This window comes from Lytechinus pictus, chromosome 3 (assembly GCF_037042905.1).
Source record: "Lytechinus pictus isolate F3 Inbred chromosome 3, Lp3.0, whole genome shotgun sequence".
Taxonomy (NCBI): domain Eukaryota; kingdom Metazoa; phylum Echinodermata; class Echinoidea; order Temnopleuroida; family Toxopneustidae; genus Lytechinus; species Lytechinus pictus.
Genome location: NC_087247.1, coordinates 26,171,668 through 26,198,711, shown reverse-complemented (window position 1 = coordinate 26,198,711; position 27,044 = coordinate 26,171,668). Strand labels below are relative to the sequence as shown.

General features: G+C 35.9%; 2 protein-coding genes across 5 annotated transcripts in view; one reads left to right on the top strand and one right to left on the bottom strand.

Annotated features, from left to right (window-relative positions):
* LOC129257538 (uncharacterized) lies at window positions 1-24,709 on the bottom strand. Of its 3 annotated transcripts, none has more exons than XM_054895888.2 (12): window positions 24,271-24,709; window positions 17,924-20,570; window positions 17,319-17,537; window positions 16,815-16,892; window positions 16,218-16,441; window positions 15,131-15,482; window positions 13,638-13,931; window positions 8,977-9,188; window positions 8,106-8,261; window positions 6,643-6,865; window positions 6,135-6,191; window positions 1-5,626 (listed from the first exon to the last, which is right to left on the bottom strand). In XM_054895888.2, exons 2-12 carry the CDS (start codon window positions 20,519-20,521, stop codon window positions 5,135-5,137), a joined length of 4,905 nt encoding a protein of 1,634 aa, XP_054751863.2. In that variant the 5' UTR covers window positions 20,522-20,570; window positions 24,271-24,709; the 3' UTR covers window positions 1-5,134. The 3 variants fall into 3 exon arrangements, with proteins under 3 accessions (XP_054751863.2, XP_063952782.1, XP_054751864.2); XM_064096712.1 differs by having other exon boundaries at window positions 15,173-15,482; window positions 24,271-24,482; XM_054895889.2 differs by having other exon boundaries at window positions 24,200-24,380.
* A 384-nt stretch (window positions 24,710-25,093) lies between these two features.
* The window catches only part of LOC129257539 (uncharacterized), a 28,017-nt gene continuing 26,066 nt past the window's right edge, over window positions 25,094-27,044 (top strand). Inside the window, exon 1 of one of the 2 annotated variants that reach the window (XM_064096710.1) lies at window positions 25,094-25,334. The gene's annotated coding sequence lies outside the window, so the exon portion shown is untranslated. The remainder of the gene's footprint in view (window positions 25,335-27,044) is intronic. The other variant, XM_064096711.1, reaches the window with a different exon arrangement.

Here is a 27,044-nt window from a genome sequence, read left to right as displayed (position 1 = left end):
TTTCTTGTAAAAGTAAATGTTTTATTTATTACCAAAAAATTACACTGCAGATAAAAATAATAACAATTATTCCATAACCTTGGTGCTGTGTGTATGTGTCCAAAAAGGATTAAGACCCACCCCCCCCCCCCCATCACCACTTTGAACAATGTAGAATGCAACGTATAAGAATGAATAGCATGAGACTGACCAGCATGAAATCACAAGCACATTACTATTGAATTCATTTTTTTTTCACATCAACACGAGAGTCAAGAAATGCGGAAGAGGAAAACCAAAGGCCAGGGGCCCATTCCATAAAGAGTGAAAACTGTGTAAACTTTGACATTAAAGCAACTACCATGGAAACAGGGCTCAATGGCCAATCACAATAAAGGATTCCATGAAAGTTACAATAGTCATAAGTCTTTATGAAACAGACCCTAGATGGATATTTATTTCAATTTGTTTTTTGCTATTAAGTGCACTTCAAATGTCAGGCTCCTGACATTTTGATGATTTTGAAAACAATATCAATACAATATGAATTGGAAAAATAAGGCCTCTGTCATATTTTTCATTACCATATTATTTTGTTTGGTGGAGCGGAAGACATGAGAGGAAAACATGAAAGTCACAACCTAAATCATTAGACATATATGGAAATCTGTTAAATTTTGTCTTGCTATGATATCTTCCAATTTCAATCTTCAAATATCAGGGTCTGGTTTCATGAAGAATTTTTATAATAACAATTGCACAATTTCTTTAACAAGTTTAATATCAGCCAATCAAACTGAAAGATTTCTGTAGCTTTAAACGTTAATGAAAATTTTTTGTAACAAGTTTTAAGAAACGGGACCAATTTCTATTTAAATAGCAGAATTAATCAAACTCTCCATTGGCAACACAAAGCAATGTGTGTAAGCACACTGCTCGACACGCATGTATGCGCTAATAACTTTAACGCTATCACAACACCCAATGAAAAATTCTGAGCAATCAAATATTTTCCCTACCTCATTTATTTCACGTGCCTAAACATATGACCTTACAGAAGACTTAAACTATACCCTTTGACAAAATATATCACAATCATTTCATACTTGACACCTTAGCTGCCGAAAGACAGTGTACATTAATTAGAATGGAAGACTTACATACAACTAGACATATAATGATGAACATAGATGGAGAATGAATGTACATTATAAATTCAAAATATTAAAACTCAATTTCCATGTAAGTAATGCTAAAAGCATATTAAACCCTCAATATATCCACACCCCTTAAAAAGGACCCTCTTCTTGGATAGGTGGGGTCCCATTTCCACATCTCTGGTGGGTGAATGAGCTGCTTCATCAATAAACTGGGGGAATGAGCTTTTGGAAATTCCAGAAAATAATTTGATATCCAGTACATCTGTTATGATGAAACCCTCAACTTCATAATGGTATTCTTTGAAATATCTGATGTTTCAAGTTTCCAACGACCAGTTGCCACTTAAATGAAAAATAAAAAATATCCTTTTTGTAACTTGTTGAAGTGAAAACCATCCAAAGCCATTCTGAAAATTCATTGAATCATAAAATCATATGCTGTTTGTTACATGATAATCTATGGAATAACAAAGAACATTCACTATTCTAAGATATCAAAACAAATGCATCTCAATGGGAAATTTACTTAAATCATTTTTATGTCATGATAATGCATGAAAGAGTCAATTACTCCACATTTCACTATTCTTCAGTCATTAAGATCATAAATGAATATACTGTGAATATTTCTAATATTGCTTATTTTGTTTATTTGTTTGAGTGTAATTTGCCAACCTGGCCATAAAATTTCAAATTTTCTTTTTAACTCTAGTTTCCATGATTATAAGAACCCCAAATCGTCATTAACCATTACTAACATTTCCCAAAATTATTTTTATCCCAAAGAATCCTATTCTAGTGACACTTGTGTGTAATGTAAGGTTTGTTCTTAGATATTTAGAGGGGGGTATGAGGTACTCACATGAGACTTTTGTATTTTTATATTTCATGAATAATTAAATAAATCAATGAAATAAATGAAGAAAAAAAATGACAACAAATCTAAACCTTAAACCAGACACCAAAGAAGAAACTTCACAGCATGAATGAACAAAAATATCAAACAAATATTGAGAGAATGCACATGTCCTACAAAAGTGCTGATAACCAGACAAACCCATTTAACCATCAAACATACTTCACAAAATAAACTCATATATTCACCTGAACAGTATTATCAATCTCTGCATACTGAATGTCAATCATATATTTGTTTAATTCTTAACATAACTGAGTGATATAAAGGCTGAACTCTGTGTTCAGTTATTCTATTTAATACTGATTATCATAATGCAGTTAGGCACACCGTGGTTATCAAAAATATATGTCCAATTACATTTAGTATAACTTTCATGATTATTTGAAATACTTGATTTTTTTACACACTAGCCCATAACAAATCATATCAATACCTGAATTTACAATATTCCATGGTTGGAATATTGGCAGTGGAAGATATTTTTAGATGTAAATACATGATAAGTACATACACGTATAAACCAAAATATGTATATATACAGAAACACACAAAGCATTAAAACTTGATAACTCATAGGTAACACATATTGTCACTTTCTATCACAAGATGATATATTCTACAATAAAATGGGTCAGTATCACCTCTTCTTTGGCTTCACTTTTTGTCATAACATTTAAGGTGGCACTGTATGATGGATATGAGTTGTGCAAGCTGGTGCCCTACATAATTAATTTCTAATCCCAATTCGTCCATTACCAACTCGTCTATTATCATTTGGTCTACCATCAGTCCACTATCTATATGGTCTAATTGCCATTTCGTCCACTCACCATCTCTTCTAATAACCACTTGGTCCAATAGCTATTTAGTCCATATACCATTTGGCCTAATCCGACTAATTGGCAAAATGAATGACATGAAAATGGGTATTAGACCAACTGGTTATGAGATGAAATGGTCATAGATGAACTGGTGATTAGACAAAGTGATTATTGGACCAAATGGTTAATGGACTAAATGGTTGATAGACAAAATGTTGATGGACAGAATGGCATTATACTAAATGAAGATAGACCATAGATATATAGATGTGATGAGTGAATGAGTTGGCAATAGACGAAATTGCAATTTACCCAAACAATGGCAACAGGAACAACGAGAAACATCAAAACTGAACTAATATCAAGAATTTGAAGCAAGAAATTAATTACAGAGTCATTAAATTTATTGCTGCCATATCACCACATATCTAGAACTCACTCTGAGAAATTATAAAATCTAAGCTGAAAGATGGGCACGCTGTTGGTTGACAACACAGATATTAACAATAAGTACATCTGAGAACATGCACTATTATTGCTTGAAAAAAGACAAGTAACCTGGCAGAATTACCGAGGTTATTTTCTCGAATTCTGTCAATTTCTCAGAATTAAAAGCATTTACTACCAGAATCATCTGACACATAATTTCTATTCACAAATACAAATATTTGGATGGTCATTACATTAGATAATGTTATGACTCATTCTGAGATCATTATCAAAACTGAAATGACATGCACATAAAAAAAGCCAGAATACAAAAGTGCTTTTGAATCCATGGTTTATGCAGATTTGTTGAATTGATTATGCTTAATTCAGTGCATATATTGAGAATGCGTCCAACAATGATACATGCTTTAATCACAGCATGCTAATTTGACGTTGTTACTAAGGTTACAGTTTCAATGAATCCTGTTTTTATTGATTAGTCCACTGTTTTTGTTTATTAATTTTATGCTATAAATCATGCATTCAAAATCCCTTTTGAGAATTTGGGCCTTTGAGTTGATATTTCATGAATGAATAACCACCCTAGCACTAAGAGATAAGTTTGGCAATAAATGTTAGGTAGATTATTTTCAATTTCACAGGAAATGTGCTTCCATTGTACAGCAGAGGGTTGCCCAGTATACAAGTGAAAAGAATGACACAGAGCTTTGTATCCATATTTCTTATTATATGACAATAAGATGGAAATGGAGGATGTCACATACATTGTCAAAATACTGGCAAGTGTGTTTCACAAGGAGTTAAGTTGGGCTTACAGTCATGCATAAGTGCCCATGCACTGCCATGACACCCTATAATTGTATCACCTTTAAAATCCAGAACTTATTAATCAGTCTTGGACAGTGAATTCCACACCAAAAAATTTGACCAGTCTCACTTCAATGTACAATGGAATGATTGAACAAACTTGTCTGCTAATCTTGACAGTAACCATACCACAAATATGTTACCAACTCACACATGCCATCACATTAATATAAATACACATATGCACAAAATAAGAAGAAAACAAAATTGGGACAATCACGATTCCTCATACACAATAACCAAAGCTTATAAGTCTGAATCTACAAAAGAAGTTAAAAGTGGGAGTATAAAAACTATGGACTGTGCAGATTTCTTGTATAATCATGAATTGAGTGCCAAAAGTGTACATTCTCATGAAGATGACAAGAACACACTTGTCGAAATGTCAAGTTTGGTGGTATTATTCAGGACCAACAATTGCCCACGAAAGAGAAAAGGTGTACCGTGAAACCAACTTCACTGCACATTCATTGTTGGACCTTTCTCGGTGAACTGTTCATGAGATGAAATAACCACAATTATGTACACAAACACTGCATAGTCTTATTGTCAATGTTATTGTTCTTACGATTCTATGCTATTGGGTACCCTCTTGATAATCTTATCATAAAAGACATGACTGGAAAGCACAGGAAGGAAATTTGCAGATAAAGAATTAGATCTAATACCAATACTAATACTAATTCTACTAATAATAATGGAATGATTGAATACCAAGGAATTCAATTCAGTAAATTCTGCATTCATAAACTTCACATAAGTTAAACATTTGCTAAAGGTCTATTTAAAAGTTCATTGCTTGTCTACTACTTCAAAATTCATGTGATTTTAATTTCTTCCCACTAGAAAAATAACCTTTATCTCCTATTCAATCAACTCAAACTGAGCAGAATAGTGTAATAAAAATGGTTCATGAAACAGTGTAGTAAATTCTCTGACTATAGGGGATAGGTAACCACAAGGTTTTTCACTACCACTTGAGGAACTCCTTTGGTATCTTCTGATATTTTTTTCATGAACACTCTTCTCTCCTGGACACCAACTGGTACTCTCTGAAGGCAGAGGTCAATGGCTCGAGTGAAGTCCGTATGCACAATCCAGCGGTATCGATCATACATTTCCACCAGGATGTCAAAGGCTGCTGGCTGTGTCCTCTGCATCGCAGTGCGTCCTGCGACAACCTGCTGACCGGGATGGCCAAAGACCATGTTCTGAATTGCTCCAGAGAGGTGCTTCAGATTGGGGTTGAGGATGACATCCTGGAGGGTCTGTCCAGGTACTGCAGCAATCACTTGGATACCCCTCTGTCTGGTGGCAAGGACCGCTGCAGCATCCGCTTCAGTCGCGACTTCATCAATGACAAGGGTCAGAGGGCTGTGGTTCCGCACTACTTCCTTTATCATGTCCGACTGTGAACCCCGGCCTGGAATCTATGCATATGCAATATTACCAAAATAAGGTTATCTGCCATTTGTTATTAATTCTGAAAGACTTTTGATAATTAAGCAAATGGTATTTATGTTGGTTCACATACAACTTGACAAAAGAACTGCCGTTAACTGTATCATTTAATGAATTAAGTTATGTTTTTAAAACGTTACAAACAAAATCTTGCTAAGATCATAAAGGAAATATTCAGCAGTAAGAAAAAATCAGGTACCATTTTGACATACATGTAAACCAGGGGGGCGTTTCATCAACATTTTTATCCGACAAGTTGTCAGATCTGACATCTTTCCTTGAGTCTGATTGGCTGAGAGGCACTGTTACTATGGTAACTGTCGGATAAAATTGGACTTGTCGGATAAAGCGTCCGACAAGTCCTTTCATAAAACGCTCCCCAGGACTATTCTTTGATGAAATAGCACATGCATATTAAATGTCCTCTAATCTAGTTTATTCAAGACTGTTCTCCCAAATTAATGCAGTCGGACTTACCTGAACACGCCTAGCCCCACCTATAGCTGGATGTGGCACATCCCCATCACCAGTAATCTGCACCAAAGAAGTAGGGATAAGAATTGTCAGTCACTCACCTCGTCAGTCTTTTTGACAAACACTGTAAGTCTACCTCATTTAACAGGTAAAACATTAAGCATAAGACTAAGAATACAAACTAAAATTTTGTATAAGTTTGCGATATTTCATCTGTTTACTGTAATTGACAATAATAAAAAATGAAATAAAGAAATTAATGTTGGCTTATAAATTGCTACATGAAGTATGAGGCATACATATGAATGTCTACATTTCTACATATGAATGTCTACATTTCAAGACTTGCAATGAGAGCATTTTTTTTTCTTCTTTATTTTCTTATAATTGTGCATTAAGCTTTCATTTTGATCAACTTAAATAAAGCAACAACTTGAAATGCCTCTGTGATTAAAGAGGGATGAAAGCTCAGGAAAGGTGAAAGAAAAAAAAAACATGAAAATAAAGTAACCTCATTGTATGTGTCAACAACGACCACACGCCTCATTGCAACATCATTTATCACCCTGGCTGCTTCCCTAAATATGGTACTTTTTCCAACACCAGGATTCCCTATGATCAGAACGGACTGTCCCTGGTTCATGAGGTCAAAGAGAGGGGTTACACATCCTAGGACTGCATGCCTTGTCAATGCTGTAAGTCCTATTGGTTCTTTCCTACGATTGCATATAATCCTGCAAAGCAAAAACATAATATATTTTATTTATTTCTTGTGACATTTTAATTTATTTATGAAAATGAGACAGGACACCTCATCATTTATTTATTTCCACAAGACCATGAATAACAGAATCTAATTAATTTGATTTTTTTACAGAAATGTCCTTGTAAGTTTTATGTGAGTCAAGGCTGTTCCAAAGTTAACACAAAGTCTGTCATTTTCATCAAACTTTGAACCAAGTCAATTTAGTGGCAAATACTCAAAAACTCATACGAATCCCTGTGCTCATATTTCATACGATTTTGAAGTTCTCCTCACTGGATCTGGATGAATGCAAAAATCACTCTCCTACACATTCCAATTACATGTCTTATCATTCATACCTTTTAGATTTGCAGAAAAAAGGGGGGGGGGGGTCACACACTTGATTCCACTGATCAACTTTATCATATCCTAATATATTATGTTTGTAGTCAGAATGAAGGCATTAGAAAGCCACAGAAATATTGATACTTTCAGATGATCAATCAGCTGTTCATCCATTATGACATAACCAATGTACAGTGCATACAACATGCACAGATAACAATGTGCACTATTAACAGAACTATGACATTACTCAATGTTATCATCACGAAGTACGGATAATCCTATGCGCATATGCGCCTAATACAAATCACAAAATACCATCACCCTAATATCTAGTAATGATGTCGGTACCAATCACTAAAAGCCTATCTGATGAGGAACAGTGACATAAATGGGATAATTCAACAAATTTAATTTGAACTGCATATTTGCATATGTTGCCATTGAGTGCCAAAGTTTTGCATGTCAGCGTTTTTTATACCATATTTTGGTAGAACATGATGAAAAACCCCCATTACTCAAATTTGGTGGGAATCGGTCCATGGGGCCCCAAGATACGACCTCTTGAATACATAATTAGTCCCACTGAAGTTAGTGTATTATTGGCATGTGTCCTAACATTTAGAACCAGGCCAGTAATACATTGACTTCAATGGGGGCTAGATATGTATTTAGGAGGTCATATCTTGGGCCCCCATGGACCGATTCCCACCAAATTTGGGTTGTGGGGGGTTTTCATTATGTTCTACCAACATATGGTATCAAAAATGTTGACATGCAAAAATGGAAAATTGATGTTACACTTTGGTACTCCAATTAGTATTTGAAGAATTAAATTAAAATAAATGAAATTTAAGATGGTGATGCAGTGCATGACTACCTACCCTACTCTGTGGAGTGTATCTTTGATTGAAGTTTTACGATCACCTGATACAGGTGAACAGTGTTTTTTCACAAAATCTTTCACATCTTGCTTTGTTGGTTGTTTGTCGGTAAGAGTCTTTATTTTCAGCTGACCCGCGTGCTCTGGTTGGTAATACCTGCATAAAGAAGGAGTAAGAGTAAAAAGCCCACAATAAAACCTTCAAAAGAAAACAGGCAAGAACAAGAAAATTAAACCCTACTTCATACAGAAATGTCCATCCAAAGAATGAAACAATTTTGGGTAAAAATATTAAACTGCTTACGTACTTGTATGATTCAATCAATTTACTGTATTTTTTTCATTTAATATTGTTTACTTATATTACTAATGCTGCTCTAATGAGAGCAAAGGTAAAGACTAGATGGATTCTTGAATGCATGCAGTTGAGATTTACACCTTTACCAAAAAGTGGGATGATAAATTATATAAGAGCACAAATAATTTCACAATGCAAGCAAACTCAAAGAATTTATTTTCCTTTTCAATCACTTGTTTTATATGGACATTTAAACATTATTCCTGCTAAAATCTACGGTGAGTTCTTCATCTCGTAAGTATGAAATTTGACTTGCATTACCTTTTTAGATGAGGAAGAACACACAAACGAGAGCTAAATGATATTCAAAAGTGTAAAAAAATCATGTGATCATGCTCCATACATATTTCTGCTCTAAGTTTGGCATAAACACAATTTATTTCAAGGTATGTAATGCAGGTCATTGCATATCAACTGTAACCAAGCAATTTACTCTGTAAATTTGAGGCCCAAAATCACACAAAAGAAAGGTGACCCCTCCACAAAAATTAAAGAAATCATGTTTACAATATACCTTGCGCTTGGTTTTCTCCCTAAATCCATGACAACCTCTGTAAGTTGGTCAAGGGAAAGGGATTCATCTGTCTCTGCAAGCTTCTTCAAACTATACTTGATGCAGATACCGAAGGCTTCAACAAACTTCTCCTGGTCACGCTTCACGATCTCACCAAACTCTTCAGCTAATTCATGGGTGATCTGGCATGGATTGATGGCTTCGTTAGCTAGCTGAAGTAAGTAAATGGATTATAAAAAATACACCAGAATCACATGCACCTTGAAAGATGAAGAAAAATAAACTATTCACAAAATAAAAAATACCCATTGATAGAGATGTATCTGAGGCACTATTATCTTAGGCCGGAGATACACATACGTCGAAAGGTGGACTGAGGCCGGCCCAAAGCGGTTCGACGTATGTGTATCACCTCATAATTTTTGACTGCTGGAATGCACCGAGTACACCTTAAAGGCGGCTTGACCACTGAACTAGAAATAGGTTAATAGCTAATAGTTATTGCTCATGAACAATAGAAAATGCTGGCGTGAAAAGAAAGGCACACTTGTTACTTAAATAGTCATCGATAAAGTAGATTGATGCGGTTTCACTCTACTTCCAGTGTATGTGTCTATGCACCAAATTGCAGGGCATTGGAGGTGGTTTCAAAACCTGCACACGTGTATATTGGGCCTAAGATGTATTTGAGGTAACAGGCTGCTGACCTCAACATAAACCCATTACTGAATGGCCACTTTGCAGGTAATAAGTGTTCTTCTTTTATTTTTAAAAGATAAGTAAAATATTATGACTGCAGAAATGATTTCCTAATTGTTATTTTTATTTTTGCTGTGTATGCTTTGAATGTTGATTGAAGTGTGAATGTGAACATGCAAATACAACTGTATGGATATTCTCCAATATATTTTTCCTTTCAATGAAGTAAATGATGAAGAGTTTAAATGTATATTTTCTGAAGTGCAATATGATACCGTTGATAATGATAATTTTGATATGTTCTCGACATATATTGATTCTGATGAAAGTGGAATACTTGATGATATTGATCCAGATAATAATTTTTTTACATTTGATAAACCTGTTAAGTACTGGCTCCCTATTGATTTCAATGATAATTCAGATTTTACCACTGATGACAAACATAACTTTAGTATTCTCCATTTTAATTCCAGAAGTCTTAATAAAAATTATTTCGCTATTGATCAATTTCTTAATCAAATTAAGTTAAAATTTTCTATATATGGTTTTAGTGAAACCTGGATTAATGAAAATATCCCGTTATTATTTAATAGAGATAATTATACTTTTTATCATGACAGACAAGGTAGGAAAGGTGGGGGTGTTGCACTTTTGGTTAATAATTCACTTAATGTTAAAGTAAGGGAGGATATATCTTTACCAGAAACCATTTGTGAATCTCTTTTTATTGAAATTATTTCGGATAGTTCAAAAAATATTATTGTTGGTATTATATATAGAAACCCTAATAAACCCATTCTTGAATTTAATGAAAATTTCAATAGTTGTCTTGGAACAATATCCACAGAAAATAAATCTATTTTTTTAATGGGTGATTATAATGTAGATCTTCTTAAATATAATACTTGTCAACACATTAATGATTTTGTAAACATTATGTATAATAATTCTCTTCGTCCATTAATTGACAAACCAACAAGAATTTGTAAACGGTCTGTAACATTGATTGATAACATATTCACAAATGTAGTCGACAAAGATATTCATTCTGGTGTTTTTTATAGTGGAATAACTGATCATTTACCCATTTTCCAAATAACCAACCTTTCTATTAAATTATACAAAGAACCAACGTCTTTATTTTATGTAAAACTTACAGATCCATCAAGTTTAAGTTCATTTAAGAAAGATTTAGCTACTTTAGAATGGAACGAAGTATTCTCAGCATGTGATGTAGATAATGCATATAACTCCTTTATAAATTTATTTAAAACTACGTATAAACATAATTTTGCTCCCCGTAAAATAAAGAGAAAGAATACCCCACGAAAACCTTGGGTTACGCCTTCACTTCTAAAATGTATAAATAAAAGGCATAGATTATATAAAATATTTTGCAAAAAAAGAAATAATATCAGTGAAAATAAATATAAACATTATAGAAATAAATTGAACTCCATTTTACAGTCTGCGAGGAAAACCTATTTTAGTGATTTATTACAAAAGAATAGAAACAAGATGTCTAAAACCTGGGAAGTTATTAATAATCTATTAGGAAAGAAAAGAAAATGTCAATATCCTAGTTATTTTTTTAAAGAAGAAAGAAAGTTAACAGATCCTCAATCGATAGTAAATGAATTTAATTTATATTTTTCTAGCATTGCTGTCAAACTTAAATCTCAACATATTAAAAACCCTAAGTGCCATTTTAGTTCCTTTTTAAAAGTCCCTTGCAATAATTCCATATTTTTTCACCCAACCAATGAATCAGAGGTTTTAAATATAGTTAAATGTATAAATTCTTCCAAAAGCCAAGATTTCGAAGGACTTACGCAATATACTATTAAACATGTTATCCATTTTATTGTTAAACCCATTGTACATATTTGTAATCTGTCCTTTTTATCTGGTAAGGTTCCTATGAACTTCAAAGTAGGAAAAATTATACCCATATTTAAGAAAGGGGATCCCCATATATTTTCTAACTATCGCCCTATAACTTTGCTCCCTTGTTTTTCTAAGATATTAGAAAAATTGATTTACAATAGGGTTTTTAATCATATAAATAAATATAATCTCCTTGATGACTCTCAGTACGGTTTTAGAAAACAATCCTCCTGTGCACATGCTTTAATTGACCTTCATGATTACACCCAAAATAAATTAACAAACAAAGTTCATACATTAGGCTTATTTCTTGATCTATCTAAAGCGTTTGATGTCATCAACCATGATATTCTCCTCTGTAAATTACAGTTTTTTGGTATACGTGGTGTAGCCCTACAGTGGTTTAAGAATTATTTGAGTAATCGTTTCCATTTCACATGTTATAATAATTTTGTTTCCGATAGAAAGAGGATCCAGTGTGGAGTCCCACAGGGCTCTATACTGGGTCCTCTCCTTTTCTTGATCTATATAAATGATCTGAGCTCTTCTTCATCCTTTTTTCGTTTTATACTGTTTGCCGACGATACCAACTTAATTGCATGTCATAAAGATTTCAATAGATTAATATTACAGGTAAATAGAGAATTAGAAAATGTTATACAATGGTTTGATGCTAATGAATTAATCATAAACAATGACAAAACGTGTGTATTATATTTTAATAGAAAATCCCACCCATATAATTGTAAGGATATTAGAATACTTATAAACCATGTTAATTTGAATGTGTGTACTTCAGTTAAATTTTTAGGAATAATTCTTGATGATACTTTATCTTTCCAGGACCATCGTCAATATATTGCAAACAAAATATCTAAAAACATTGGTATCCTCCGTAAATTACGTATATCCCTACCTCAAAATGTATTATTGATGTTGTATAACTGTTTAATTTTACCATACTTATATTATTGTACCATTACCTGGGCAGCAGTGGGTAAAACTAAATTAGAATCTTTATACAAACTCCAAAAGAAAGCTCTTAGAATATGTACGAATTCTCATTTTCAAGCTCACTCTCGTCCTTTATTTTTTAGGTTACAAACACTTACGATTTATGATATATATACATTCCAAATTGCCATAATGATGTTTAATGTTAATAATAGTATTGCACCTAAAATAATTTGTCAAATGTTTACTCTTAATAAATCTATCCATTCCCATAATACCCGCTCATGTATAAAATACCATTACCCAAAGGTTTCGTCTCAGTCCTTACTCAACTCTCTTAGACACAACGGTCCCCGTATTTGGAACAATTTACCTAATAATTTTATGTCATGCACTACATTGTCATCTTTTAAGGTCTTATTGAAGAGACAGCTCGTCTCTTCCTATTCCTTGTAACTCTATTTTAAGTACCTATGTATCATGCGTGTGATGGTGTGTGTGTGTGTGTGATGGTGTGTGTGTGTTTATATTATATCGTAACATGTGTTTCTTTTCCCTGTTTTGGGGGACTATGACTCACAAGTTTTTTAAACTTTCATATTAGTCTCCAATTTCATTCATTAGATTAAATCTCGATTGTTGCATGTTACTTTGTATATATTTTATGATTTTATGATTGAAATAAAATTGAAATTGAATTGAATTGAATTGAATTGAATTGAAATTGAATTGAATTGAAATGAGCCAAATTAGAATTTTATTACATTGTTTTTTAATTATGGCATTAGAAAATAACAAGACAGACAGAGGAACCGGGGGTGTATCATGAAAGTTGTCAGCACTGACAATTTCAGTGAAATCCTTGGCTCTGATTGACTCAGAAGCTCTGGCCTCTGACTGTAGCTATGGTAACTGTCGGAGGAAGACAACTTGCCGGTGATGACAACTTCCATGAAACGGTCCCCTGAAAACATAATGCCCCAGGCGACTACCTATTCTCAGAAGAGGAAAACACAACAAATAAATACCTGAAGAATGATGGTGCCTGCTGGGGACAAATGATTTGGTAATTTTCCACATTTCAGATCCCTTAAATAAGTCTTTCAAACAGTACCTACCTTGCTTGTAAAAGGAACGAGAGTTGGTTTTCCTGCATCATCGTAGTGGATCACTTTGTCATTGGCCATTGGTGACGACTGCTGAGACATCTCTTGTTCACTAGCCGTCTGTGGGGTGGTACTTCCCGATCCTTTGGGGACCTTATCAGTGGCTTTTTCTTGCGGCATTGTTATGTGTTTCTTTTCTGATCTACGAGATGTGGTAATGGAGCTGATTGGCCTGGATTCCTTGTCTTTGGCAGGTAGGATGGAATCCGGCCCAGGCCCTGTCAGTAGATCAGGATGAAGGTTTTCCTGGGAACAGAAAAGTAATGAACAGTGTTACAAGGCAGAGACCTTCACAGGATGATACTGGATTTCATGAATTTACTGCTGTGTTATTTAGAGTCATTAGACATTGGCCTTTAATGTTTTTTTTTTCATATCATATGCAGCTTCCAAGATATCATTCTCGAGACAAATGAGGGAATAACTAAAGTGCATTTCAGTGAAAAAAAGCTTTGGCTTCGATCAATCAAAATGAATTCCCCTTCAGCAAGCTCATATCTAATCAATGTAAAGCAAAATATATTAATGAAGTGATGGTGGTCTAGAACATGTGACCTATTTCCCTCTCTTTATCTGAAAAAAAATATGACTGACTAACTTTTTTAACTAGAAATATCACTGAAGGTGATTAATACCCCTACCCACGCCATAACCATGAAAAAACTTTCCAACACATTGACAATACTATATTTTGCCCATCTTTACCCCAATACCTATGTGTGAACAATATATCATGAGAACTGTTTAAAAGTGATGAATTAGTTCAAACCGGAAGATTTTTGCCTAATTTTTGACATATAATATATTGTTACAATGGAAACATGATTTCTGACACATGCAAAAATATGTCCTGAACATATTTTACCTCAAGACCAATGTGTGAGCCAAATTTCAAGAGAATTGGTTGAAAATTGATGAAGTAATTAAAACTGCAACTTTTTTACTTAATTTTTGCCAAATGTGTTGTTACCACCATGGCAACATGATTTCTATCACATACAAAAAATATGTTTTGCACATCTTTACATTAATACCAATGTGTTTGCCAAAAAAAAAAAAAAAATGGTAAAAAACTGAGGAAGTAGGTTGGGCTGCAAATTCTTTACCTTATTTTTGCCAAATTATACTACTACCATGGCAACACAATATCAGACACATGCGAAAATTGTGTCTTGCACATCTTCACCCCAACACCAATATGTATTTCATGAGAATTGATTAAAAAATGAGGAAGTAGTTCAATGCGCAAGATTTGTAACCGACCGACCGACCTACCATGATTCATATATACCCCCTTCAAACTTCATTTGGCGGGGGTATAATGATACAGTGAAACTTGAATAAGCCACTCTTTTCATAATTCAATGCCATTTATCAGGACAAACTGACTTGACTCATGCAAGTTTTACTGTCCTATTCATGAACATAATTTTTTTTCTAGTTACCTCCATATCAACTAGGCCATTAGTCGGCCGGGCTTGACTCACAGTTTCAGGTTCAACTAAGTCATCAGAAGTGGATGACACTCTATGAACCGACACAGGCTTCTCAGAAGTGGCCTTTTCTTTCGCTGACGATACTGGATCAAGCTTCTGCGATGTTGTAGATGATGTCACAAGGGAATAATCTTGAGAAACACTCACTGATGCTGAAGATGCAGAGGGATTCTGGCTACTGGTCCCAGATATTGTAGTACCGTAGGGAGGTTCTTTTGTCTTGCTTGATGTTGAAGGTAGATCTTCAACTTCTCTACAGTATAGTTGGCTCACATCGGTGATCTGATGTGGCAACATCATTCTGTGACAATATGGAATTAACAGCCAATGAAGACTGACAAGCTGGTTAATAACATCACCTTTGAGCACTGGTAAGACCATGTTCAAGGGACACAATGTATGTGATCTGCTTTAGTGTTAGGAAAGGGAAATTATTCATTTTCATGTACTTATCTAAACAAATATAAACAGCCACCCCAAAACCAACAATTAATCGGCCAAAATGAATTTTGAGATATTTCATCAAGTTTTAAAAAACCCATCCCAAGGGTTAACATGATATATGACTTGTCAATAATTGATCAATAATAACCAACTCGAGTACTTTATTGAATGGAGAAGAAATTCAGTGAGTGCTTCATGAATAAGGTAAAAGATTGTTTGAAGTCTCGGGTTTAATCAATCATGAGATGTGCAATCTCGGTGACACTTCCCAGTTGTCCGGAAAAAAAAAAGGTGTCAACTGTCAAAAAAAAACCTTTTATCTTGTATTTTATTCAAATTTACAACTTCACATTTCGACAGTATAAAGAATTACTCTTTCAGATTTATAAGCTAATTTTCTTATTTTTGCTTTTTGATGACCGAATAGTAATTCCTTGGTGACTTATTGTTGGTTCGGGGGTGGCTGGTCACATATGTAGTTGTTGATTTATGGCAGTTCCATCTTCAGTTGCATGAGTTCTAGTATCATTTTGAGTACTTGTTTGAATGGCATCAAAATGTACAAAAACTTAGACCACAGATCTGGACTCACCCTAACATCTTTTGATAGAGATATGGGACTTGCTTCATGGTCCATCTTGCTGTTTCCTTGAGCTTGAGGATAGCTTCCTTGCTGTATACCTCACCAGAGCTAGGAGCTTGAATGGTTCCTATGCACACCTCCACAACAGGACAAGGATCGATGCCAAAAAAATTCAGAGACTCCGGCAATGTCTGGGATTTCTTGGCATTGTTTTTTATGAGACGTTCTGCCTCCTGCAAAATAAGGAAAAAATGTGTATACTGAGATTGCAATTTACTGATCCATGGCTATTTTAGTCTTATTTAGACAGAATATATCATGCTTATTCAACACAAGAGCCTAGATGATTTTTAATACAAATTTCTACTTAGCTTCCGTTCACCTGCAGTTCTTGATTAAATTTGGGATTCCAATTGTTTTCGGTACAGCACCATTATACAGAAGTGGATATTCTCGTGGTATCAGCTAGTAAAATTACCACAAACATTTCAGCTTTTATAACCTTTTTGCTGCTGCAAAAATGATTCCTTACCTTTTATGCTTTTATGATAATGCGATTTTTCTGTCTCTTATACTCTTACTACATTATATTATTTACAAACTTACCTGCAAATCAAACACATTGATCATCTTGATTCCCATAGTATCACTGACCTCTGTAAGAAGCTTCTTACCAAACACAACCTACAGTAAAAATGAGGAATCAAAGAGGAAGTTCAAATGCAACAGAAGGAAAACAGGTAGAGATCTTCCTACAATTAAGAAACATAAGCATGAAATTATTACTACTTGCATATCTCTTTACCCGTTCCATGATTGTACATTTCTATTTTTTTGATATGTCAGAAATGAGAACCCATTATACTGATAGCTTCCTCCTCTTACATTCTGGCAACCAGAGATATCTCTCTCTCACTGGTAGCGTCCTACATCCTAGCTCAAAATGTTCAAGTACAACCAGTGGCTACCAAGAATAGGAGATTGCCCTCACAAGATAGACATAAAACACTTAAAGTTAACTGACTGGCAAACATACCCGATGGAGTTAATGACAATCTTACATTTTACATTTCAAAATTACACATGTTCACAATTGAGAACACAAAGTACCTTCAAGATTGACCCACTGGTCAAGAAATCCAATGCGGTCCTTTTTGACGGTCCAAGCACCTTCTTCTGATCACCAGATGTCAAGGTGAAGGAGATAGCAAACGTAGGGCCATCCCAGAGACCAACAATCAACCAACCATCAAATAAAGACACAGAAAGTATCGGATAGATTGACTTGCTTAGAAAATCTTTGATCAGTTCACCAAAATAGTTGAAGTCCTGCAGAATGTGTGAGAGAACATACAAAAATGATTGTACACATTACCAAAATGCAATAGAATACATTAAATTGTCTCACTTCAGGACAGGATTAAAAAAGATTATAATAAACCTCCCATTCTCTGTCAAATAATAATTTGCTTAAGAGCCAAAGCTCCTTCAACTTGCTCTTTGTCATTACATCCATGAGGAGCTTAAATGTAACTTTAATAATGATAATAATAAATATACTTGCTTATATAGCACTTAACACTTTAATACTATATCAGGAATCTCTAAGCACTCTACAGTAATGGAGCATAATAAAGGTAGTTGCGGAAGTATTGAACAAACAAAAACATATATATTTATGATGAAGTTTGGGAATAGATTCATCAGTGGCTCACCTGAAGAACAGTAACTGTATCCTGACCTTCTGTTTCTGCAGGTGCACTAGCTGGTTCCAGGTTCCCTATTTCATTACTCATCCCAGAATGAAGAGACTCGGAGTCTGATATGATGTCACTCCCAAGAGATTCAACTTCATCTTGCCCTAAAGACATAGACTGATCCAAGCTACCATCAAGTTCGTCATTAATGGTCTGAAGTGAAGATCTCTTATTTGAAAATGAGAAATCTTCAAAATCTTTGGTCTTCTGAGAGTAGCGTGCAATATCATGAGCAGAGTATGTTACATCAGTGTCAATATCAAGAGTGTCCAAGTTTGGGACATCATCAGAACATTCAGTCTTTTTAACAAAGCTACTTACATCATTGCTGGGGCATGGTAAGTCTTTATTGCCATTGGAATTTACCAAGTTTAGAGGATGGCCAGTGATATGATCAGTGCTACATTGATTGTTACCTCTTCTAGGTGATGCTGGGCCATGATCAACAAGGTCTGAGGGTCTGAGGTCTGCAGAAGACTGACCAGTGGACTGAATAGAGTTGGAGACATCATTATCATTTTCTGGAACATGTTTTTCTTTATCAAGAGAGGCAGAGTTTACAGAGTCTTCACGTTGGTCTGTGATCTGAGTATGAAAACTATCATCATTGCACAACAAATCAGTATCTCCATCAGAAGTTTCAGAGACTTGCATGCCGCCAGGGAGTTCCACGTTTTGGACAGAGCTACATGTACATGCCTCATTATTAGTATGGGATGAATCAGTTTCTTGATCACACAGGTCAGAGTCTGCCGAGTCTTCAGGAAGTTCAACATTTTGAACAGAGCTATAAACACCATCATCAGTGCAAGGTGATCCTGTCTTCTGATCAAGGGCATCAGAGTTTGATGTGCCTTCCAGTTGTCCAGTGCTAGATACAGCATCATCCGTGATCAGTGAACCATGGTCTCGATCAGGAGTGTCTCTACTATCTTCAGCATACTGCACTGAGCTGCATTCTATGTTATCTGAATGTGGCAAATTTGTTTCATGATCATCAACAGAACCTAAGTTTTCTGAGCATCCTGGTTTTTCAGTGTTGTGGATGGAGCTGCTTAAAGTGCTTGTACATAGTGTACATACATTTTCTGTGCCAAGAGAACCAGCATCCAGACTAGAATCATCAGAGTTTGGGGACAATTCAGAATCTTCAGTACTTAGAACAGAGCTACTAACATCAATACCAATTTGAAGTGACTCTATTTCTTGATCAAGAGCATTAGAGTGTGCCAGAGCTTCAGAGGATTCAGTGCACTGATCTGGCAAACATCCATTTCTATCACCTGCTTGATCTTCTATGGTAACTGAAGTATTATGTGCAACTTTTGAATTCATATCTGGAAGAATGACATCATCCGACTTGACAAACACCCTGTCATTATTCACGGCAAAGTGGTCTGGATATGCAGTGATTGTTTCTCTGAGCTTGTGGCTAGTGCTTCCAACAGCTGCTTGCTCTCTCGGATTCAGTGTATCATTGACGAATACCAAAAGTTGACTCATTGTAGGGATGTCTCCAGTATTTTTGCCTCTGACAAAATCTTTGAACCTGGACACCGCACTCACCAAAGGATTATTCTGAGCTTGAGATGAACCTTGGGCAATTCTGATGAAACCTTTGATCTTGGAGATGGCACTTACAAAGGGGTTGTCCTGTATCTGGGATGTTCCTTTGACAACAACTAGCATGTGAGGAATTATGATAAGAAAGTCATTACTCAGCGACTGCAGAGTAAAGTTGAACATTTCCATGCCTTCTCCCATTGCAAGCATTTCTGCTCTATTAAGGAGATGTGGGGCTGAATGGAACAGCTCATTCTTCAGAAGTGCACCTTGGTTATACAGGTGATCTCTGAGCTTAAGTTTACCTGACTGCATATGGCTAAGGATCACAGAGTATGTGATTTGCGGGTTTTCATTTAAGAACATTTTACCATCTTCAACTTGGAAAGCTTCAGGATAGCTCATCAGTGTCGCCTCAAATCTTCTGTGACTCATGCCCACTTTTGACATAGCAAGTGGAGCAGATGAGCTTTTACAAGATTTCCACAGTTCCTCTACAGAATTTGGTCCATTTTCTGTAAGACTGGCAATAACATCTTGCAATCCTTCCATCAGGAGATAATGATGCATCTTCACTTTTGCATCACATAAGCGTTGCTTCTTCTTACAAATCCCTAGAGAAACCTTCTTTTCACCTGAAATGTCAAGAATCGTTGAAATCTCCCAAACCAGCTTGTTATGGGTACTGCCCATCAAGTCACGAATACGCTGGATGATACAGCTCAACTTTATATTCTCACTCTTGTCTTTCTTCAGAATGTTCTGTATTGCTTTTATACCCTTGATATAGCTACTGGAAAGAGATACTGTCTGGCCAAGAACCTCAAGAGTTGTAGGAGGATTTTCCAAAGTGGTTTTCTTCAAATGATTCCTGATCTCTTTAGTAATGGGTAGAGTTAGCAGGAAGGAATCCATTTCTTTCTTGGAGCACTTGAAGGTCTCCTTGTTGCGCAGGTAATCTTCAAAGGCTGACTGGTAGTCTGCAACTTCCATGTTGTGTGATGAAATTCTTCAAATACACTTTACAGCAAACACATCAGATCTGTGAATAAGATAAAGTAGATTGTTATAACAGGTGGAATGCTCATGGCAGCCTGTCCTACATTCTGCAATTCATTATAGGGGAGATCGGGGTAAGTTGAAACATTGTAATTTTCTTTAACGCCTGTAAAAAAAATTTATGCAATACTGCCCTCAATTTATTGCTATTAATAATACAACACCGATCTCCCCTAACGTTTGAGTCAAAAATAAACTTGACACCTCACAAATCCCTAATATGGAAAAATATGTCATGAACATATATGTGGCCTGAAAGAGTATCTTCTCCAAAATAATTTCATAATAATATAATTTTATAGATAATAATAATAATTTTATATCCATAAGCATCTACAGCTACCGTAAGTGGCCGTGTGACTTACGCATAACAGATCAACAGGAAACAAGGTCTCTGCTGAACTTCCTTCAGGCAAGATTATGACACCATTGACATCTGGATTCATTCATTGCAGATTTGCAGTCATAACTTACTTTGGCGCAAACAATACCTACTGATTATCCAAGTGTGAAGACATACCACATAAATATGGTATAAAACTATTTTAGAGAAGATACTCTTTCCAGCCATATATAATGATTATGCGTTCATGACCTTTTCCTTAAATTAGGATTTGTGAGGTGTCAATTTTTTTTTACTCGAACTGTAGAAACATCCTTGCTTTGGTACATGTATGGAAATACCAAATAAAACCTACGGAAAAGGGAAGAAAAGATGAAATAAACATTGTACCTACATGTACATGAGAAAGGCTCTGTCCACCATCTTCAAATTTCAATTTCCCCAATCCAAATATGATTTTGCTAAAACCAACACAAATTTCCCAGTTGAGCATTTGTCATTATAATTCAATGACTTGTATCAAAAGCAAAAGTGCATAACAAATGTACTGAGTGTCTGCATATACTGCATCACCGTGAGTTAAAATTCTGGCGGTGCCTGCTCACTTTTCATGCTCGGTGCCCAGTTGGTCGTCGAACGAAGTAGGTCAATTGTTGGATCAAAGCTGTCGAGCGGTCACCGACTGGTCGCCAGTGTCGAATTCAAGATTGGTTGGGCAATTACTTAAAAATAGGCTGGTGGCCGGTGGGAGACCGCCCAGGAATCGATGGGTCGTCAGCCGATCACTACTCGGATGCAAAACAGAAAAGTTCCCCTGATTTGACCCAGATTTGGCCTTGAGTAATGGATAATAGATAGGGCACTACTCAGACACTGGTCTTCACAGCCGCTCGGCTTCTACAAAATCGTTGGGTGATACCTAAATTCCAGCACCACCCGAGCAGGCTACTAATTGGTCGGTCGCCGCTCTGAGTTGTGACTGAAACCTAAATGACCTAAATGCCTGTTTCTGACAGAGCTTCATACACACAAAATTTCATGCACTTTTCTCGCCTTTACATGAGACAAGCCACCATGTGTAAAATATTTGAAGGATATTGTCAAAATGCATGAATTTAAGGTGAACACTGCCAAGCACAAATTAAAGGTTAAAAAAAAACATTTCAAAATTACTCTAATCTATCCTGTATCAATTCCTTTGCATCTTGTTTTCTTTTGGAAACACTCATGCATGGTAACTTATATTTTCTGGTGGGAGAATGTTATGATGAATAATGCTGAAGGGATAACAAAATTATCATGTTCAGCAGGACCAAATGGGAGAATAGTTTTAGGAACTTAAGTGGCCACCCTGGGTAAAATAAGATATTATTATTATTTTATCATTTATTATTATGATTATCATACAATTTTGTAATCACTTTTATTCTGATAAATTTTAAAGACTACTGTACTATATAGTATCATATATGTAGTGGGATATCTAGGAAGGGGTGAGGTAAAGGGGCATAAGACAAAAGTAGCTCGGGAGAGAGAGAGAAAAAAGTTTATTATGTGATGAACAACCCAAAAGAAGCAACATAATAGATGGAATGGATGCAATTTCAATATTGGCATGGTCATCAGATAATTCATTTTTTGGAGGGGGGTGGATGGGAGATTCTCACTGTACCAATTCTAATTATTTTTTTCCAAAAGTTATATGAAAGATCAAAATTCTTTCTACCTTCCTTTTGCATGGAAATCATTGGCAACTTTTTTTTTTGTCTGTCGATCATTCTCAGCTTAATTTTTTTTTTGCTTGTCAAAGTTTCCAGTCCCTGGTCCCCCCTACCTTTGGGGACAGATTTCCGCCCATGTATGCCCTTCACGACTGAAAATCCTAAAAACATTAAACATAGGGGGGTTTTCGTAGAATTTTGTTAGAAAGTGGACGGGTCATATGGAAGTCTTTCCATGATATGATAAGATCATTTTGATTGGCGCATATATTTCTTTTTTAATAAGATTTAATTATAATATAGGCAGCCGCTGCACTTACACCTATCGGTCCAGCACGTAGTGTATACCAGTGTTGTGGGTCTCGAGGCCGCAAAATCGTCTTGGGCCTCGAGGATGGAGGTTAACGCCCGGCATCGTCCTCGGGTCAAGGCCCGTCGAGGCCGGGTCAAGGCTGGGAGAATTTTAGGGTGTGCAAATGCTGACTGTTGTCAGTTTCTCTAAAATATTATTGAAACTGACAGAGAGAGAGTCGACTGTCGAGTTTGCCCATCCACCTGTATGAGTACGCCTATCTTTCTTATTTTTGTCATTCTATTTTGTTCTTGATGTCAAAGCCAATTCATGCAGGCTGCAGCGCAGCTGCACTGCATGCATGCTGCACTGACATTGATGTGACGGCGACTGGACTTTGCAATGCACGTGCGCTTACTAGTACTGTAAAAAAAAAAGTTTTGCACATGCGCCATTACGTCAAATTCTTGGTATTCTCATTTTAAGATTTACGTTCAACATTTTTTGTAACCAGTGTAAATAGATTTATCAACATTTAGTTTTATTTTATTCTTATTTGTTTATTGTGAAATTAAAAAATTTAAATAACAATCCCCTGGTAATTGTTGCAACGATAATTTGGCAACACCACACAATCAACAACAATAACGTGAGCTGCGCGCATGCAATTTATTTATGCACATTTGTTGTATTGAAATATTCGGCCTCGGTCTGGCCTCAACCCTTCCGGCCTTGTCCTCATGGGTCCGCCTTGTCCTCGGGTGAGCCGGCCCATGCAGACTCAACACTGGTGAGTGGTGTAGGTAACGTAGGCCTATACATCCAGATCCAAAGAGCGCGATTAAAAAGGCAATCAACAACTCCCCATTCCTAATAAGCCCATCATTTTGGGGTCTCAGTTCTGCTTCAGTGTTACTAAGAGGGCATGAGACATAAATTCAAAATATTATTTCAACAATGCAATGCAACCATCACTGACAATGTCATTCTCAAGTCTCAGCCTCTCTGCACTCACCATACCCAGTAATCAGTATATCTAGCTGGCACTGCAAATGATAAGCAGTGTCAGAATAGATCTATTTGTTGTTGACATTAATCAAAAACAATATTATAAAATACAGAACTTAATTACTTTATTACTTTATTCATCATCCCAGTTGATTCTAAAGTAAAAGTAAAATAGCTTCCTCAGCTGACTGTATGCTGCCAAAGCCAAGGCAAGGCAAAGCCAAGTATCTAGATTCATTTTTTTATACCATTTTTAATCTAATCCTGATCTTGACTTCAGCTCAGCTCAGTGGTATGTAGCAGTAAAGTCATGACAAACCTGAAATCAGTTGCTTTCTGCAGTTGCTGTCTCTTCAACTTAGGACCACAAATCACAATGAGTACGACCGTGCTTCAAAACAATCACAGATCCGACTACAATGCAAAATTGACCTAAATTAAGGCCTACGCAGGCAGCGCAGGCCTATCATATCGTTGATCAGCTAGAGCAGCCGCCTCGACTCTCACGCACGTTGTATTCAAGTTGAGCGCGCCGAATACGAGAAAAATACCATGGCCCGTATTCTGATAGCAGGTTTAACTTAAACTCAGGTTTAAAGTTGTGGTTTAAGTATGGGAGGCCAATTGTTACATAAATCACTGACAGTAGAGATATTATACTTTAGCTCATTTGGATCTCAAATCATTCATAATTGTCTAGGAAGTATAAATAGATGATTGTCTTCACCATTGATGAATCAGGAAAGAGCACAGTAAACATAAGAAACATACAACTTAATAAAAATTTTGATACTTTTGGCTTCCCATACTTAAACCACAACTTTAAACCCGAGTTTAAGTTAAACCTGCTATCAGAATACGGGCCCATATGTTTTGTGGGGAATCCCCGGACGAATTCATTTTTACTTTAGGTAGAAGCCGGGGTAGAAGGTATTTTATATTTAAAAAAATGCTTGCTTATTTTTTAATTATATAAGTATTATTGTTTTATAATTATGGGCACAATTATTTGATATAAATTTTCAATCAAGCATACATTTTGGTTAAAAAAAAATAACTTATGAGTCTTTTAGAACTCCGAATATTACCTTGTATTTTATAATGGGTCAGTCTACTTGCGCTGGTGCCAAAGAAGATACTACAGTCTACACGGAACATTTTGTTTTTGCACGGTGTGTGCATGATCAATGCAATGATCATGTAAACATAAATACGATACGGTATGTTCAACTTCGAACTTTAATTTAAGCTTTGGGTAGCGAAGAAGATTGTCAAACACAACCAGCAGCAGTTCCACCAGTTAGTACCAGGCTGGAGTAAAGTCAGCGAAGATAAAATTCACTTAGATTTAGAACCAGCCAATCACATGAACAGATGAACCAGGTGATGTTTAATGTTTGTAACTTTGTTGCAATGTGCCTTGTCATTGTGGTTCAAACTTTAAATCAAAGTCTGTTCAATTTATAATAGCTTATAAGTTATAGTATGTAGGCCTATATAATTCCCCTGGCAGTGGTAGTGAGTAGTAGTGAACTGAGTGAAGGAACCTTTTTTTTATTACAGGCAAGACTTCCATATGTCCATCCTCCACTAAAATTGAAAACAAAAATATTGAGACGGTTATTTGTGAATTGATTTAGGAAGGAAAAGTGGATACATACCAATATTTTATTCAGTCAAATTATTGAGTGTGTGCGATTCCCAATGGCCTTGGTTTATTTAGTCAAAAAAGTAAATCCCCTACATACACTCTTGGACATGTTGGAGACTAGACTAGAGACTATCATGACTATGTCGTAATAATATGGGCTAATCACTGTGAAACCCACGTATGGCTTTCAACAATTTCGGCTAGCTCGGTGAGTAAGGGTAAGAGTCCGGGGGACCACCTCCATTGACGAGTGGATACCATGCGTGACCATGGGGTTTCGAAAAGCACCCTAAACAAGTATTTTCATTGTTCTGAAAATTCACCCCTTAACAAGTATTGGAGAGTGAAACCCTACCCTTTACAAGAATTGGAAACAAAACGGTTGGCCTACCCGAGTATTCCTTGAATTGACCCCCTAAACAAGTACGATATTTTAATTGTACGTTACGGACGAGATCATGGACGTCGGCTTTACACGGCCCACACACCTCGCTCAAATCGGACCCTAAACACACGGTGTGTTGGGGCAAAAAGTACATTCTTTATAAAGTATTTTCCCGGGGGGGGGGGGGGGGCCAGTCAAATATATTGCTGTACACATGTGTGACCCCCAAAAAAATGTGTTTAAAGGGGTGTGTTTTCAGTTTTGGATGCGGGCCGTGCGTGCACTCGTTAAGGGTATAAATAAACAGATTTTCAAGAAAAAGGGTGGTTTTGAAAGACTGATCAATGGTCAATCGCGGGGTAAAACGTATTTAGGGTATGTTTTTTTAAGGATTGGCCAAACGTGTTTAGGATATGTTTTTTCACCAAGCTTTTTGCCCAGGGTCATATTCTGGCAACAACTTGTTTAAGGGCCAATATGTGTAAATAAAGCCCACGAAAAACTTGTTTAGGGTGTTATTTTGCTGAAAAACACACAGAGAAAAAACTTGTTTAGGGGGTGTTTGGAAATAATTTGGTCACGCATGTGTACAGCAATACATTTGACTGGCCCCCCCCCTAAAGTATTTTAGTCTTTTTTATACCCTCGCAAATTAAACCGTAAACATGTATAGTTTCCTAGTGAAATATATACCCTTTTTTCAATATTTTAGGGTATGTTTTTTCACCAAGCTTTTTCCCCAGGGTCATATTCTGGCGACAACTTGTTTAGGGGCCAAAATGTGTAAATAAAGCCCACTAAAAACAAAAACTTGTTTAGGGGGTGTTTGGAAATAATTTGGTCATGTATGTGTACAGCAATACATTAGACTGCCCCCCCCCCCCCCCCCGGAGTATTTTAGTCTTTTTTATACCCTCGCAATTTGAACCGTAAACATGTATAGTTTCCTAGCGAAATATATACCCTTCAATATTTTAGTGTTTTTGACACCCTTATTATGTTACATACGTAACGTGCCCTATCTTAAAAAAGAGATCCTTTTTACATGTTTTTTTTT